This window comes from Ciconia boyciana, chromosome 3 (genome assembly GCF_034638445.1).
Source record: "Ciconia boyciana chromosome 3, ASM3463844v1, whole genome shotgun sequence".
In the NCBI taxonomy this organism is placed as follows: Eukaryota; Metazoa; Chordata; class Aves; order Ciconiiformes; family Ciconiidae; genus Ciconia; species Ciconia boyciana.
Genome location: NC_132936.1, coordinates 121,009,951 through 121,028,151, shown reverse-complemented (window position 1 = coordinate 121,028,151; position 18,201 = coordinate 121,009,951). Strand labels below are relative to the sequence as shown.

General features: G+C 39.1%; 1 protein-coding gene across 1 annotated transcript in view; it reads right to left on the bottom strand.

Moving 5' to 3' along the window:
* TASP1 (taspase 1) overlaps nt 1-16,540 on the bottom strand; it is an 89,717-nt gene extending 73,177 nt beyond the window's left edge. Inside the window, 5 exon segments of the mRNA XM_072857433.1 lie at nt 634-754; nt 9,167-9,235; nt 10,763-10,830; nt 12,616-12,833; nt 16,471-16,540. Of these exon segments, the coding sequence (XP_072713534.1) occupies nt 634-754; nt 9,167-9,235; nt 10,763-10,830; nt 12,616-12,760 (403 nt within the window). The 5' untranslated portion in view covers nt 12,761-12,833; nt 16,471-16,540.
* Nucleotides 16,541-18,201: the final 1,661 nt, after the last annotated feature.

Below are 18,201 nucleotides of genomic sequence, written 5' to 3'. Positions count from 1 at the left end.
TCATGCGAGAGAAATTATAATGAAAAAATCTCCAGTATACAGAAATTTTATGTCCCAAGCAAAACAGCTTGACAGATGAGCAGCTGCGCCCATTCTCAAGAATATATGAGAGGCTTCAGCTTGGAGGCTAGCACCCTGCATAGCCTTCTGACACTATAAAGGAAACTTTGGTCCCTTAGGATCCTAATTTGACCAACTTAACCAAGAGACCAAAATATCAATTGACCTTATGATTGAATTACATATCAGTCAGTTTTTCAAAGAGACAGAGAACAAAACCAAATATAAAGCCTTATTTAAATGCTTGTAATATTTTTAAAATAATTGCATTTTATTATAAAGTTATCATTCTACAAATTCATCTGAGCAAACTCACAGCCTTTGTGAATACTGTATAGTATCATAAAATTGTTCTGCATCAAAGGATTATCAGTGAACTAATAAGACAATATTTTACACAAAACAAATTAACACACAACAGTATTTCAGGGAGCAGGAATGCCTCCCCTTTTTTTAAAGGGGGCAGAATTTATTTAAACAGCGCAGTATTTACAATGCCCCCCCCCCCAAAAGAACAAAATTGATCTTTGCACTTAAATCAGTAGTTAGCTTTATAATACATAGTTAACATACCACTCAGTGCTCCAACTGCTCCAAAATTTAATGACTTTCCATCCATTATACTGGCATCACATTCTATCTCACCCAGAAGGTTTAGGTTAGACCCCAATCCTGCATTTGTAAAAGGAGAATCCTAAAAATAAGAACAAAACACTGTAAGGCCACATCCATAACAGACTAGATCAAAACCTTTGTATAACTGATCTGACAACACTGATCTTGGTGCAGCGCACTTTCTTATTCTAGTAGTTTAATCCTCCACGACAAAATCAACAGCAATTTGAACAGGGCATCTCAAATTACTATAATGGATACCTTACACCCTCTATAGGGTGTGATATATCTGAAGTGTAATGATGCACTAATATAAAAACCAATCACCTAACAATTTAAGATGATCATTTATAAGCAAGCAAAAGCCTTACAACATGAGTGAAAATCTCTCCCTCTCTCCCCCAAAATACACACTTCATTTGGTCCCTAAACCGTGAAGTAATATTTAAGTAACACCTAATAATCACTGCACAGACCACAGTCTACCTTTGAAACTCTCTAAGTATGACACAGCAGCAAAACAGAACTGGACCTTTCCTTAACAGTCTAAGCGCCTATGATTGCAGCTCTGCATGCAGAAATAAAGAATCAGCATCAGTAACAATTCACTTCGTAAAATTTCTATTTGATCATTAGCATAGTCTATTTGATCGTATTCTATTTGATCATTAGCACAGTCATTACTGCGGTCTGGAAGTTTCTTGAATAAAAACCAAGACTTATTTCACAGAAAGCAGGGATCAACGTTTAACAAACTAATGAAAAAAATAACATCTTTTAATAGCACCTTCTGCAGCTTTTTGCAAACTCAAGGTTCTCAAACAAGAAGTTTCGCATGCTAGAATTAAAAACACCCATTTTTGCTCCCCCATTTCATCAGAGCATCCCCATGACTTTAAAAACACAAAATTTCAAAGTAGCACAGTTCAGGAGTCTCACTGACAGCTCAATATAATCCCCTCTTTCTAGATGCAAGCATAAAATGAGTACAGGACAAAGAAAGAGAACAGCCCAGAACAGCCAAACAGTAAAATTTCAGAGAGATGCTGCATGCTTTCAGAGTTTCATATCTGTTTTTATTACAACAGTGTAACAACCTGATGCGACAAAGAAAAACAGCTGTCTAGACCACATGTGAACACGTCAATGAAATTAGATGGTCATACTTTTACAGTACATGTAATAAAAGCTGAATCAGGAAACAAATCTACTGGAAACAGCTCAAAGATCTGTCTTAAATGTTAAGTGAACTGGTTCTTTTTCTTATATAGTAATTTGTAATGAATACAAGGAAACAAAAGAAAGAGAGAGCACACAGAAATGAAAAATAAATTTGATGCTAGTAAGTCAGTTAGCTTTTGTTACCTTTCAAATGAGCAAGTACTGAGTAAATTAAAAACCTGTTTTGCAAGCTGTTGATTCTAACTTACAGAGATATTTAAAGCATTCTTAGTGTTTGAGTCACCAAAATGCTATCCTCCTGAAGAATCATGAATACATAATACATGATTAATATATAATCATGAAACAAACTGTAATCTCTCCGTGTTCATTTTATACTACTCATCTTTATTTTCTGCTTTTTCTTTCTGCATCCAAGAATCCAAGAAGTAGCACAAGATTTTAACCCATTTTATCCCATCCTATTTTATCCCACACCACAACAGATCTTCAAATTCACTGGGTATATTCATTGTGTTGTTCATTTTGACAGCTATGCCTCACAGCAAATAAGTAAATTTGAAAAGATTTGAGGATAATGAAACATTTGCAGTTTAGTGCACAGGGAATAACTTTATAACTTTCGGGGGGGGAGGCTACCAAGATGATGGCCTTGAAAAGGTGGAAGACTGCAGAGCACCTGCTGGCCTAACTGACTTCATTGCACCCCAGGCTCTACAAGCATGAAGAAAATTAAGTCGGTGAAGTTTAGAAAAAAAGGAGCAGAGAAGCAATGGAAGGAATCTAAACACAAATGGTGAAAGGTACTTGCAGGACAAAATAAAAACAGGAATGCGTTAGGATGAACAATGCTTACTCCCAGTGCTGTCCAAGTGCCTTGCCCATGGGTAATCAGAGTGCATAGACCTGCAAGCCTGGAGACAAATTTCTAATGTTCTGTTCCAAAAATATTTGCTCAGTGCATTATACTCAAAAGCATTAGCAAAGAGGAAGAATTTCATGCTACAGATTTGTCACTGCCACAAAGCAAAGACAGCTGTTATCTTAAGAGCAGATGTCATGGCCAAATAAAGGGAGTAAGAAGGACCCATTAGAACAGAAGTCCTAGTAACACTGTCCAGAATCCTTCTGCAGTCAAGACACAAAGCCCTCTACCATTTGATAAACATAATAATCAAAAGAGGGTAGGGAAAAAATACAGGATACAGAGTGGCACTAGTTCACTTTATTTCTAAAAATCTAGATGGGCTTGATGCTCTGGCATAGCACCTTCACTGGCACAACATCAAGGATGCACCAAGAGACAACTTATTCAGAGGATTTTAAGACAAAGGGAATGCCACCTGTTTCTCCCTACAGAATATTTATCAGAATACTACAGAACATTGAATAAATAAGAACTCTACACCAACAAAATTGTAGATGCCTCTTTGGTGGTATATCTGTTTCATTTTAGGACTCAGAAGGAATCTTACCAGTACAATCGGTCACAACATGAGTAACTTCTCCAGTAAAAAGAAATAAAGACCAAATTCCAAGCACCTGTTCAAAATTTCTGTGGAGCTTTACTTAGCTTTACAATCAGACTGCACTCAATTAAGATGGTCTCAGAATTGCCAAGAGGAGGAAGATGGTCTACTCTAACTTCACAGATCTGAAAGGTGATCTGATAACAGCTTTAGACAGTGCAGGCAGTGCCAGTGGGTGTGAACACATGGAATTTTTGATACCTACCTGAGTGTCTCTGAGATGAGACATAAACCCTCTGAAACAAGGCAGGGAAAAACCTTTATAACAAATGGAAACAGAAATTCACGCCTACTTCTATGAATAGGCAAGGACATGAAATACACCACACAAATACATCTCTCTGAAAACATGAATCTCTGCAAAGTCTGACCAAAAGATTTCAAGACTCTGATATACAAATAGAGGAATACAACTTATGAAAATTAACGTGTATTTTGAAATGAAAATTCAAAACCTTCAAGGAATGCAGAAACATAATTAAAACAGAAGCGTGCATGCTTTCAAAGGGGGAAGAAAATCAGCTGAGCTAACTGAAGCAGTCTTTTCATACCCTCAGACAGAAAAATGCAGTAATGCAAGAACTATATGACTACCATAGGATGGGGAAGAACCCAATCAAAGCATGTATCCAAGAAGAGGGAGGAAGAGAAAGGAGGAAAAGGTTTATAATACAGAAGATATCTTCAAGAATATACTTTCATTTAAAAACACAAGCAGAGATCAGCATTTATATTTCTAAGGAGACTGAAAAAAGACAAGAAAAGCAAGCATGAGCTTTGCATGTTAACAGCAAGCCCTACTACCATAGAAAAGTAAAAAAAGAAGAGGAAAAAGACAAACAAATGGCTATTCTAAGCATTTTAACAAAACATAAGCTTTCAATTATGTGAAAAATACTAGACTACCTGGCAATTACTCCACCACTGAAGTATCTCTAACTTACAATGTAAAGCTGTAGCAAAGGAGATAATACAAAGCTTTAAGACATGAAACAAGAGTTTCATCTTCCCAAGTTACCCACCCTGCAAAAACTCTCAAGCTACCAAGGGTATAATTTTTATTTTTAGAATCCTTTTTACTTCAGGATGTATTTATAAATGTTCTAGCAGCAAACACAGGCATGCTGAAGATTCTAGCTGCAGTCAAAGTTGGAATGCTTGAAGAAGTTACTCAACACTATAACACTAATAGTCCTGAATTACATCTAGGCAGAGTTAAAATGCTCTATTTTCAACATGCATTAAAAAACATTTCATCCATCTTTGATACAGTTTTGGCCTTGGTTTATTTGCAACTTTTAAAAGGGATTCAAAGTCTACAGGCATTTCTTTTTACACACTGTAATTTTAAAATTTATTTTTCTGTGGGAATTTAGTGACAAGAAGTAATAGTCTGCAAGGATGAGTCACGTCCCTTTCAATTACACCAGCTAAAATGTTTTCAAAGAACACTTTTATCACAGATTACTGTTAGCCACTCTGCTGCAAAACATCATAGTATTGCTTTTAACTAGAATTAACAACTTCCACTTCATTACCTATTAAAAGTTCATCTATGGTGACTGCCTTAATACAACAAGGCTGCTGGCACTGTGCTTTCATCTTTAAAGAGACGTCCTTGGGACTAAGATTGTATATTCAAAAATCTTAAGTACTATAAAATTAAGAAATAAACAAAACCAAAGAAAAAAACATTTCAACAAGAAACAAGTTCTTTCACTGCAAAATTTTGCTGACAGCCACACAAACCCACTGCTTGAGTATACCAACAGGTTCAAAACATCCTTTGCATTGATCCACAACAACAAAAAAATGCAAAGTAAATTGAGTAGTTTCAGTAGCAAGGAGATTGAAACCCAAAATGTGACATCTGCTTCCCCATCAATCATACTAATTTCCAAATTTAAATGATGTTCATAAAGAACATTCTACTGAAGTCAGATTAATGAAACAAGTGATCTACACACAGTATTAATAAACTGAGACTAAACTTAGAAACAGTTTGAAATCATCATTCTTTACAACAAACTTATGTTCTTGTCTCCAGTACCTGAACAGAAGACTTTCTAAAGTGCTCTATAGTCAAAGAAAAACTTGAAATTGCACATTGTTCTCACAGCCAGTCATAAATGCAATCAGCATGTGGTTTTGTTGAAAACCGCAAGTTTTAAGGGGGGACTCCGGACAGGGACCTCCCTGCCCCCCAAAAAAAGCTGCCCAAATCCCTTTGTGTTTCAAGAGAAACTCAGACTTCATATGGTAGCTGATAGTAAGAGTGCAAAAAGAAACGGTACTGCAATAATGTCTGTAGAAGCATAGAGTGTAAATGATGAGTTTTATGAAGCACCTTGTCCAGACCCGTTTTATTACCAAAAGCTTAAAGAGGTAACGTTCATTTGTTTCTCTGCAATGACAGAGTTCACAAACTGGAAAACATAACTGCCTTTAATCAACTTATCAAATACAGCTGATACTTACAAAGACCAGCACTGTTATTTTAACAGTATTCCGGGTCAGCTGCTCTTGTTACTTTGCAAAAGAAATCTACCTTTTCTCTAGTTAACTATTAGCATTACTATCTTAATCACAGAACACTATTTCACTTGAGATTCATATAGTCCAGCAAAGAAAGGCTGTTCTTTCTCCATTTAGAGCCTGCAAAAATAAAACAAAAAACAGACAGCATACCACAAGCAAACTGTCAGCTTGCTCATAAAAGATCAAGAGCAAGTCTTGTGCCTCAACAAGCCTTTGAAGTGATGCCTCTTGGATTAGCTGAAATTCTGTGTAATAAGAGTTGTGTAATTGAGCGGAACTGAGGAAAAAAAGTTCATCTTTTGTGACACTTCCATGAAAATATATTTGTGCCTTGCAAAGACAACAGATTTTTGGAACACAGCATTAAAAGTCCCAGAGAACTGTAAAAGTGATTAAGTATTTCAGATAAACTCACAGCGATGTGTTCTACAGCAACCAAAATATCAAGAAGTTACAAACAGTACTCCGCAATGGAATCTGTTATCACCTGTTATACAAACTTTTGTTGTTCTATATCTTAATCTGTATTACAGTGACACATGTAAACAAACACTGTTTTCATACAGATTTTCGCTATGTATTTGCCAACTCAAAATGCTAAAGTAATTTACAAAAAGTCACTATTTTTTCCTGCATAAACAAGAGGGTAGTGATAGCTCATTAGACAGACAGTCAACATACAAATTTTTATGGGTGAAAATGTAGGTTTGTAATTGGTGAGAAAAACTATTCTGTTTCCTTTGTTGACTTGCCACATGCAGTCTCCGTTTTCCATAGAGCAACAGGAAAAACATGAGAATTAAAACAGAAGATGCAGCTCCAGGAATGATAGAGATGCCTGGAGGTGGTGTTCAGAATGAGATATGAGTAGATGCAAACCTTTCAACATTCTGAAAGCTGACAGTCTAACACTTCGGAATTTCTCATACTAGATCCAAAAAACTGTCACTGCAAACCACACCATTTTCTGTTTTAAGTATACCTTTGATTTTTCCTCAGTGTAACTGCATAGCTACGTACTTTAATTTAAAAGAAGCCCAAATCCCAAATGCAATATTCTTTATGCCAGTGACAGAGAAAACAACTCACAATTAAGAGGTTCTATAAATCACCTAATGAATAAATGAAAGCCAATAATTACATTAATGACAGCAGTACAACCTGAACAAAATTATATTTAATCTTAAAAACAGGAAAAAGGAAAAAAAATAGGCTTTCTGCAACAGCACACATAAAAATACTACCTAAGAATTATAAAACCAGCAAGTGGAATAACAGCAGGCATCACCACAATAGTAGCAAGACAGATGAGGAGAAAAAGGTTGCTGATTGGAGTAATTTCATTAAAAGGTTTTAATTTCATCTTAAAGCCATAACTTCTTACACAGATGTCACTTCAGAGTATTTAAATCTACTAAAGTAAAAGAAGAAAAGTCTCTTGGGGATAACAAAACAGACAAAATATTTATCCCAGGCACAGCTGCAAAGAGATATATAACTGTTAAGTTAAGCTTCTTAAAATATGTTTTTTTCTGTGTAGCTCAGCAACACGATAAAAATCACAACACAAAGTAGATTTTTTTTTTTTCCCCCCCCTGCTGAGGAGGGAACTGACACACAAAACATTCTTGTGGAGTAACAGCAGCCTCAGTTAGTTTATGGAAGTGCATTATAAATAATTCCATTAGAGATACACCTTTTGTTTTCACCTAGCTATATTCTAATGTGCAAGATAACACATGAAAGCATATTTGAACAGTTCAGTGGAGACCAAAAGTACTGTTTAAAGCCAAGAAGCTTGCCAAGTTAAAAGTATGGCTGAAGTCTTGGCTCCTAGTCAGCATGTCTAACACATTTTAAAGTATGTACTGCCTGCCTTAAGCTAACCCTATCAAGTATGTTAATTAATACTTTCCCAACATATGTGTAAGCAAATCCACTGCTAATCCTCTCAGAACACTACCATAAATTCCAAACCCAGGAAATTATTTTTACAGCACAACACTTACCTTGCCTTCCTCCTTTACTAATAAAGTCAGAGAGGAAGAAGCCATTACTCCTTACAGGAGAAGAGGAATACCTGTTTCAGTCATTACTGCCATGAGGGATTAGTGGACCTGGGACAATAACCAAACTGCCTCATTCATATCCCAGAAATTCTTTTAGCTTTACTCTCTTCTACATTATTTCATAGGGACCATTCACTAAAGTCAGATGCTATAAAAATCTCACCACTCCCAAAAACCTCACAAACAGCTGTTCATCTCTTTGTGATTATCAAGACTTTCTGTCTTCATTAACAAGTACCATTTTGAAATAAAGGCATTAGTTTTCCTATTCTTCTACACATATTTTGTCATAAAAGTCAGAAAAAATCATTATTTTACACTGAAGTCACATTTCTCTAAACAGCCTGCTTCTAGTCTCTTATCCCATCAGAGATCACACGGACACAAAGTGAAAAATGTAAGGAAAAAAGCCTTTGGAAGCTCCATTAATCTAAGTGCATAGCAAAAGTAGGTAGTGGGACAAATGAGAACTTAACATTTCTACTTCATTTTCACAGAGTCCTTTAATTGGACGGAGAGACAAGCAGCGTTAAATTTACGCAATCACTTTTGTAGAATTATCCCAAAGAACTGAAAAAGGTATGAATAATACAACCCAGGAAAGCATACCCAGAGACAGTTACCTCAATATAATTACTACATGAGAGTGTTAGTAGAACTACTAACAATTAACTACATCTAAAATATTTGGATCATAATTTCAAGAAATTAAACATAATTCAGTGTGAGATATTAATGCAAACAAAAGGAATGAGGACTTATCCTAGAATTTGTAGTTAACATATGTGACCAGTAGCATGATTTTTTCCCTATCTAAGAAGCAGAGCCAGTACAGTCTGCCTGTAGCTCAGTAAGTCAGAAATAAAGTTCCCTACAAAGTGTTCAATAAGCCTTTAATGACTGTATTTATTCTTGAAGATTGAAGACTATCTGATAAGGCATACCTAAGATGACAACCAAATTGCAGCAACTAGAAAACTTTTATTCAGTTTGCATTTTTAGAAAGTCTTTAAATAAATTTACTCCAAAATATAGTGGAAAAGCAAAAGATAAAATTAGCATAGCACAAAAATGGAAATCTCAGTCAACTTCCCATTTGAATTAATACCTTCCTACAGAAAAATCTGGCAATGTACCCAAGAGACATATTTACTACTAGTCTGAAATTCATACCTCTAATTCTATAAGTGCTGCAGTCACTGCATCTGTTGCAAGAGCACCAGCTTGTAGCTTTTCAATTGCCTGTAAAACAGAATTTTTAGTTAATGATTAGGAAATTCTAATATTCTGTGACTAAGCCCTACATTTTCCTAGTCCTGTACAAAACAAAATCTTCACCAAATTAGTCTAAAATGTAAGAGGACATAAAAACAAGAGGCACTGGAAATAGTCAGTATGCACCATGCCAGGGCAGATCTGAAGGCATGATTTTACTACTCTGACATTGCAACACTGCATTTAGTAGCAGATTCCTGCATGGTCAAATTTATAGCAAAATAAATTCTTATACCTGGTGTCCTCAAACAATGTTTCAGTCAAGAAGTTCCCAATTTTCCTTCCAAGATTCAACAAAAATTCCTAGTACCATATATGGCAATTGTCATGAAATTGAACACAATCTACACTAAGCTCATCTAAAAGCAGACACACGAAAACAAATCAAATTAGACAATGTTATCTTCAAATTATATACACACACAAAAATGAACTTCTAGAGACCAGTATTATTTATTAGATCCATACTAGACAAGACCTTACAGTCAAGTTCTCTCAGGGAAGCCCAGAAAACAACTATGGCTGCATCTTCAGTTGCAAGACAAACCTGTGACTGTTTGCTCTTCATACAAGTTATTTATGTTGGCTACTTAGCTTAAGGAACCAAACAGAATCTCAAACTAGACTTAAATTCAACAGCAAACAACCTTTTTTCACACATAATTAGCTGGAAAATTAATATCATCAGGGCTAATGCCCAACTTTAATGAAGCTAGTGTTAAGTTTGGATGATTTTTGAGGCTTCTCATTACAAAATTAGATTGGTATTAGAATTGAGCAACAGAACTGTAAGAGGAAGTCATAATTATCAGTGGCCAACTCTGAGATTCTTCTAAAAAGCCTGCCAAGCTCCCCAGCTCTCTCCCTGGAGAAAGCAAAAGGCATCAGAAATTTTGGAGACAGGTCTTTCAGCTTCTCATTCAACACTTAGTAGACAGCACTTGCCAGTTCCAAAGCTAAGTTCTTGGAGAAGATGAAAAAAATTTAATTTCAATGGAAATGAAAGTGTTGCCATTTCTCCCTTTCCAGCTTTGGGAAGAGGGTTTTGATTTTTTGTTTTGTTTGTCCTGTTTCTACCTCCCCTCCTATTAAGAAGTTAAGAGCTTTCAAGAAGAAAAGAATTACAGAAATCCCTGCATTCACAGAGCAATCTGGATGCTAGACTTTAAATAAATCCCAAAAAGAGTGGACATTGATGAAAGAAAAATCCAGACAACATATTTAGCTCCAGAAATCCCAGAGCCTCGGGAACAGTGCAGGAAGCTGTAGGAATACTCCATGTAGGTACCACTGTGACCTCCTCCTGTTCCCCCACCGTTCCTTTGATGTCTGCTATTTACCGCCACTGATGAGAATGCTGCTGCACCTCATGGCCATGCACTCTATTGACTCTATCAGCTTAACTGTTGCTGCCCCATTTTTCCCTCTAGAAATATGCTACTGAATATATTTCTTGCATACCCACTACAAGACTGTGGAGCTGCTAAGACATACCTTCTGACAGGCTCTTTTGCACACATGCTTGTATTCTTTAGCTTTGGATTCGGAATGATAACCTGCACCTACAATGAAGGCAAAAGGAAAAGAGATTATACTACCTGTCAAACTACAGCCTATAGTTCGCACAAAGAATTAAGACACAGACAGATACAGCCTTCCTTATTCTGGATTACACTGGCATTTCTTTTTTGTATCAATGATTGACAACTTCATGCATTCCAACACTAAGTCAAATACACTCAATAAAATATAGGATACAGAGCAAATATGCAGAAGCATACAGGTATAAATCTCAGCGTCATACAATCTGTTCCTATAAACATTCTCCAAGACATTCCAGTTTTGCTCATTCTTGGAGGATTTCCAGCATAGCTTTTTTATTTATTGTCCATCATTGGGCAAAAACCTTGGTTTTAAGTCAAATTCCAATTCTCCTTTTACTGCTGATTTGTGAGTTTGCAGTTACCATTCTGTTCATCTTCTCATGTTTATGCTACATTTTTAGAGCTCATTACTCCTGCTTTAGAACCAGGAGAGTTCCTGGAAATAAAGATAATACAATTTTTTTCCTGTTTTTCTCATTTTCAGTCTTTATGGCTATCCTGTTGCATCTGACCATTTTGCCCTGCTTTGTAGCCACTGCCCCCTTCTTCCATACCTGAAAAATTTATCAGTGCCCACTATTCAACTAAATACAGCATCAGAAAAATAACAGACAAGACTAGCACACTGGTATTTAAATCCCACCTTCTTCTGTTTTCTTGTTTTTTGAACCTGAAAAATATGCTTGTGTTTTTCTCAACTTCCCTTTCCTCACCTCTAGAAATGTTAGCTTCAAGAAACTCTAATAAAATAAGTTTTAACACTATTAGTGGAAGAAAAAGAATTTTAAACAGAGTAAAGTAACCCAGTAAAGGACAACATACTGAACAATTCTATTTGCTCTTCAAATAGAATACCAGGGTCATCAAATACCAACCCAGAATAAATTCTCTGAGGTTTGGTTTTTGTTTTGTTTTTTTACCTTAAGGATTTTATAAACCAAGTAGCATGTTGGTTTTTCAAATATTTTAGGTGTCACCAGGCTACTTTGCTCAATTTCACCTCATGTCATCACACATATACTAAAAACAAATATACAGCCAGATATAAGCATGACTAATATTTTCAAGATTAACAATATTTAAGAAAGAACCTATTAGAAAATAATTTATGAACAAGACACACATAAAATCATTTTTGTAACACATCTGAGTAGATGACCTCTTCATTACATGTGGGAAAAATAAATAGCAATTCACTTAAATATGAACAATATAAAAAAATAGACTCGGAGGAAAACTTTCAAAAGGGTAAAAAAAAAAGTGAAGTTCTGCAACAAATGGCCTAAGGAGGTTTCAAAAAGTCTTAACCAGACTGTCCTTACAGACAAGCTAGACAAGAAACTCAGCAGTAATGAAACAGCTATGTTTGATCTTTCTGTATGGTAAGGAATAGACTGAAAGATCTCTCACATTTTGTAGATTTCCCAAGCTTAGCAGATAATTGCAGAATTTGACATTTTATAACCATTTAATTTAGGGATTTTGTTTGGGGTTTTCTTTGTCAAGGACAAAAAAAAAACCCACCACATTCAGAACACCTAAAAACCTACATTTTTATTAATAATTTCCAAGATCCTCCAGCCAATGCAACTTTCAATCAAACTCTCCACTCCCAGATTTACGCCCAAAGTTAACGTCACTTCATTAACAGACTAGTAGTCCAAAGCCAATATAAAATTTTAGTTGATATTTAGTTTGTATATGCACTATTTCCATTCCAGCTGTTACGCCTCTGCATCTTACCTGCATGGACAAGCACAAATCCCACTCGTTTCCCTCTTTGGGTTTGCTTTGTTTCGGGCTCTTTGACCACCACTTTTACAGCTGTAACCTGAGACGATTTGGAAGGTAACACTTCTACTGAACTTATCCCTTTCTCCATGATCATACATTAGGATCACCATCTTCTACTGGAAAAGAGCATCCTTCCATTCAAAAATAAACTCTGCAGAGGAATCATCCTAAAACCAAATCACATGCACACGTTAGATACTGATTTCAAGACATGAATTTCATACAAATACCTTCAGAAAGAGCTTTAGGAAGAGAGGTTTGAAACAAGGAGAATATGCCTCTTGAAAGAAGGGCTTCTAAGTTCTGCCTCTTCCCTAGCTAACAGTATCAATGAGACTCAAAATAATCAAAGTCCATGTTGCAAGTTGAAAGCAGCCATTTTGATACGACTTAACTTGAAGCTAATAATCTTTCCAGACATTGTAGGGAATTGTTAATATAAGGCTTGCCTGTGACTGAGAGAAAGCTGCTTTTCATGGTCTCCTTTTATTCAACAGTACAACTTATTTCTCCACCCATCATGCCTAACTCTTTCTTAATGTGATGATGCTCCACAGCCACAATCTTTCCTTCTTAAAAGTGTAATTCCCTGCTTGTGTGGAAAGTCCTAAGCAGCACCGTAGCAACGCCAGCAAAAGCTGAAAGACAGTATATATGGTTGCACGGCAGAATCTCCCATATCCAAATCACATACTGGCATCTGCCTGTGTGATTTTGTGTCTACATTTTATGTAGGGCATGTAGAATCCGTGCATTAACACAAATTCAATAGTCGTATAAGAAGTTACAAACATGTGCTCCAAAGAATTGTAGCATATGAGTAACACTTAAAAATGCCATACCTTTTCCTTTCTTTTGCAGGGAATAGCTGTTTAAGACCTTATAATGAACTCCTACTCTTCCATACTTTTTCATCCCTTACCCTTATTATTCTCCACTACTTTGCAGGGGGGGAAGAAAAAAGAAATTAACTTTTTTTAATGGCAAAGTATTTCTAAAAAAGTACCAAATAAGCCTAAAAGAGTGAAAGATAGTTTGCCTAGATAAGTGTAAGGATAGCTACCGTGATTATTAGTGAACCACAACATGCTTAAGTCGATCTCAAATAATTTAGTAATATTTGGTTTTGATCTTAACCCTTAAGATGTTTATAGAATTTAATATTTACAGAAAGTTAATGGAAAAACTGACAGTATTTTCTAGCATACAAAACAAAAAGGCTCCCAAGTTAAAGTACAGAGCTATGTATTTTTCAGGAGTCAGAAAACAAATTCACTGGATTTACTGCTCCTCTTATCCACAGCCTAATACATGTTAATCCTGACACAATACCGTTTCTCTAGTTCAGCAGGTAAAATTAAAAGCAGAGACATTCTACATGTTGAATTGATTCAGGAAGTGACAAAGCATATAGTGTTAATGCACGAACTGAGAAAACCTCTATAACACATTAAGATATTCCAATATGTTGTCTATCACTCCTACCGCCTCAAAAGGGACTACTTGTAACTTAAGAACACTAGAAAGTTAATAGAAGTGAAAAATGAGATGTTTAATACATAGGATTTAAACCGCAGATTTCGCCAATGCCATATGGCTTACTGCAGTTATTAAATACTACTCCATTTAAACAACCAAAACAACGCTAATTATGTTTAGCAAGATTCAGCACTGGCACAGAACAAACTTGCTGGTTTACCACAGCCATCCTTTCAATACTGAAAATTAGCACAGCTTTCTAGGAAGTTACTTATTTCCAGTTATTTTTTCTTAGATGCTAAATATATATAGGTATCTTCATATATTTATACATTTATATTTTAAAATTAAATATGAACTTATTGTTATAAATATATATATTTATACAAAATGAAAGACCACTACAATACATAGACTCTACAGACAGAAAAAGCATTTATGGACTACCTCCGATTGTAATGGTCTCCTGCATAAACTTCAGAGCTAAAATTAAAGTCCTAATCACCGTATTTACTTCCTTTTTGCTAATAACAACGAAGAAAGCTCCAGCAGCCATTGGTACAGGCAGTACGCTGGAACACAGTCTGTTTCCTACAAACTCTGCTTTGCTGCATCTTATTACACCACACTGAATGTCATTACTGCAACAGGGGCAAGACAAAGACTTATGTAAAATGACAGAAGAGCAAGTAAGGAACCCATATTCTTGCAGAAATGGAAGAAATAGTGTGGTGGTAGGGAAAGTAATAATTATGATAGTGAAATCGTTTTTGACAATGAAGATACAGATGCCACTTAAAGACTAACTAATAGCATAACTCCAGACTGAAAACCCTAATTAGGCCTTTACATACAATTGGGTTTGAGGATGCGTTTATTTTTACGAGACAATGTATAGTCAACCTATCTCAATAATTTTCTTCAGTTCATAACACTTCCTCCATATCAACTCAATTTAGTCAAACCCCTTCCATCTCAAACCATTCTTCAAGTCCTTCCAAATTTCATTCACAAACCTGCTGCTTCCACTTTGTAAGCCCCCATTAGACCGAACCTTTCCCTTTCTAGCTTCTTCTAGGATTTATCTGTTCTCTTTCCTGGCTGTCATACATTCAGCACTTCTGATCTCATCCCTCCTTGTTACACAGTTCACCGTTCTACATCTGTACAGCTACAGAAATGGTGGAGGAATATACTCTCGCTCGACTCCTAAAGAACATGAACCATACTGATTTTACTAAAGTAGCCCAAAGCACTTATTGCACTGAAAAAGTAATGCCGAATACTACACAGGCACTCAGAAAAATGTAAATAATTCTTGGGAGTGTCATACCCAACGCAGAAAGAGTTGCTCGGTCTTTCAGAGCACTTCCCATAGATGCCGCAGCAATTCCATCAGCCAAGAGGTGTCCCTCACCGTTCCCCCCAGCTACAACGCTCTGCCTAACGCTCACTGCACAGAAACGAGCGTTTGCTATAGAGCAAACGCTTACAAACGCGGCAGAGGGATGAAGGAAGGAAGAGATGCACACACCGATGTCTCCGTCTCAACACTGGCAAACATTCAAGAGTTTGTTTCTAAGAGCTTTTGGGTTTTACAGTAAGAGGCCTAAGGGGGGGAGGACGAAGAGCAACAGGGCGAGAGGAAGCCGCTGAACCCCGCGAGCAGGCAGCCCAGCCCCGCAAGGGAACGCTGCGGGGCCAAGACGGAACAGCAGCAACCGGGAAGCTGACGAGGAAACGAGCAACCAGCAGCCACGAACCAGAAGTGGAAAAGAAACTTTTATTTGGAAAAAAATCCTCGGCGAGACGGGCCGCGGCCGCTGCCGCCCCACCAAAGCCGCCGGGGAGGGCCGGGCGGCCCCTCGCTGGCACGGCGGCAGGAACCCCCGCACGGGCGGGAAGGCGCGCTCGCCTGCCCGGCGGAAGAGGCCGGGGCGGCGGCAGGGGGGCGGGAAGGAGGCGCAGCCCGGCGCACCCTCAGCCCCGTTACCACCTCAGGGGCGCAACGGCCGCCGCCCGGGGCCCCGCCGGCCGCCGCATCGCCATGGCAACGCCGGGGGCCCCGCCTCCCCCTCGGGAAGCGGGGCCGCAGCGGCGGGGGTGACGTCACCCGGGGGAGCCCCCGCCGGCGGCGGCGCGCGGACCGCTCGAGCTCGCGCGGCCGCCTCAGGGCGCGGCTGTTACGCCCCACCGCCGCCCGCGGAGTCCCGGGGAGAGGATAAGCGAGAGCGGGCGCGGGGAGGTGGGAGAGGACAGGCCGAGGAGAGGCGGGGATCGGCGGGCTAAGGCGGGGCAGGGCGGAACCAGGCACGAAGCACTCACCCTCCACCGCCGTCAGCCTCGCGCACACCCGGAACCGTCTAGCCCGCCCGTTGCCTCGGTGAGGATGAGGCGTCCCACCCACCGCCTCCCTCCGATTGGGCGAGACAGCTAGGAGACCGGAAATAGCGTAGACGCCGATTGGCGGCTCGGAAGGCGAATGCCGCGCCAGCTACCGCGGGAGCGCCAATCGCGGCGGGGGCTCAGCCCGGGGGAGGGCGTTGTGGCTGCAGCTAAAGGACAGGGCGCCCCCGCTTCTCCCCTCAGGCTGGGCGGACCGAGCCCGGGTGGGTGCAGAGTCCGCTTGCTGCCTGTCAGGCGGGCGCCGCTGGCCGGGCGGGGCTTGGGGGGCGCCTGCGAGAGAGCGGGCGGCGGCCGTCAGCATCCCCGCAGGGTGGGGAAATAGCGGCCGCGGCCTCCCCGAGGGGAAGGCGCCCGTGAAGACGCGGGGATAGCCGGCCCCGGAGCTGTGGCGGGAGAGGGTGGGAGGCGGGCGTGGCCCACGTACCTGCCTGTGAAGCAGCTCTGCCCCGCCAGCCTGCTTCCCGGCCCTCTACCGGGCTGCTGGGCTTTCGGGCCGCTTTTCCCTCCCTCACCTTCGGTAGCTTCCTCTCAAACGGCTGTTGCCACCGAGCAAAACCTAATGAAAAACGAGACCAACGTCTGATGCGTTTCACATAACGATTTGGATAGCTTTTGTTACCTTGCTCCCACCAGTCGTACAAGTTATCAGGCCTGAACAAAACAAAACTTACTGATGACAAATAAATGTTTTTCACAGCAGTCCTGTTATCTTGTCAAGAAATCTTCACACCAGTCAGATGTTTTGCCTCCCCCTCCTTCAACGGGCATTTGAGTCTTGTGTACTGTTACAGGAATATTGACTTCCTATTAATTTCTGCCCATCTTACCATAGAGGGGATTCAATGTCAACTCTCCCAGCATCATTTTCTGAAGCTACCTTCCCAGAAATGAGGGCAGCCACATCTAAATCCCATTTCTTTCATATCTTCTCCAATGATCACTACTGTCAGTCTTGGGAACCAGCTGCGTATGTGCAAGCCACTTCGTTTATCCCAGTCCACATTGTCTACAGTTCCCAAAGTGCCTTCACACTTACGGCCCTCACTCTTCTTTGTAGGACTAGACCAGACCTTCTTACGGACTTACATCGTAGAGTCCATTTATGTTAGTTGACGCCTCAAATTTTCATTTGCAAAGGTCAGCTTCTTCAAGTTTAAACTGTAAAGTTTTTATAAGCTCAAAACGCAGTTGTTATTTTTGCAGAATTCAGTAAAGAGTTTTCCCCAATCTCTTGCTCAAGCTCCAACGTGAGAAGATGCTCCTGACCCCTCTAGATGAAACAGATTTCAACTCCTCTATCTTTTTCTTTTCCTAAAAGTGAGCACAGTGTGTAGCTGTTGCAATGGTTCCTACCACAGTGGACAGTATCATTAATTCTCTGCAAACAAGCTGTCAGAAAAATCACCTGCTTCAACCAAACTACATCTTTTAAAGGGAATTTTTACAAACTTAGTTTCTACAGTTACTTCCTCTGACACTGATTTCATTCAATAACCAAAATACGTTTCAAAGCAAATAATAACTAGTAATAGATCACTTACACTTCTTACCATCGTTACTATGTAAGACAAACATAATTTGGTCTCACTCGCATTTGTAGTGAATACATTTTAGTCTGTGGCCACTGTCCTGTACACAAGTTACATCATA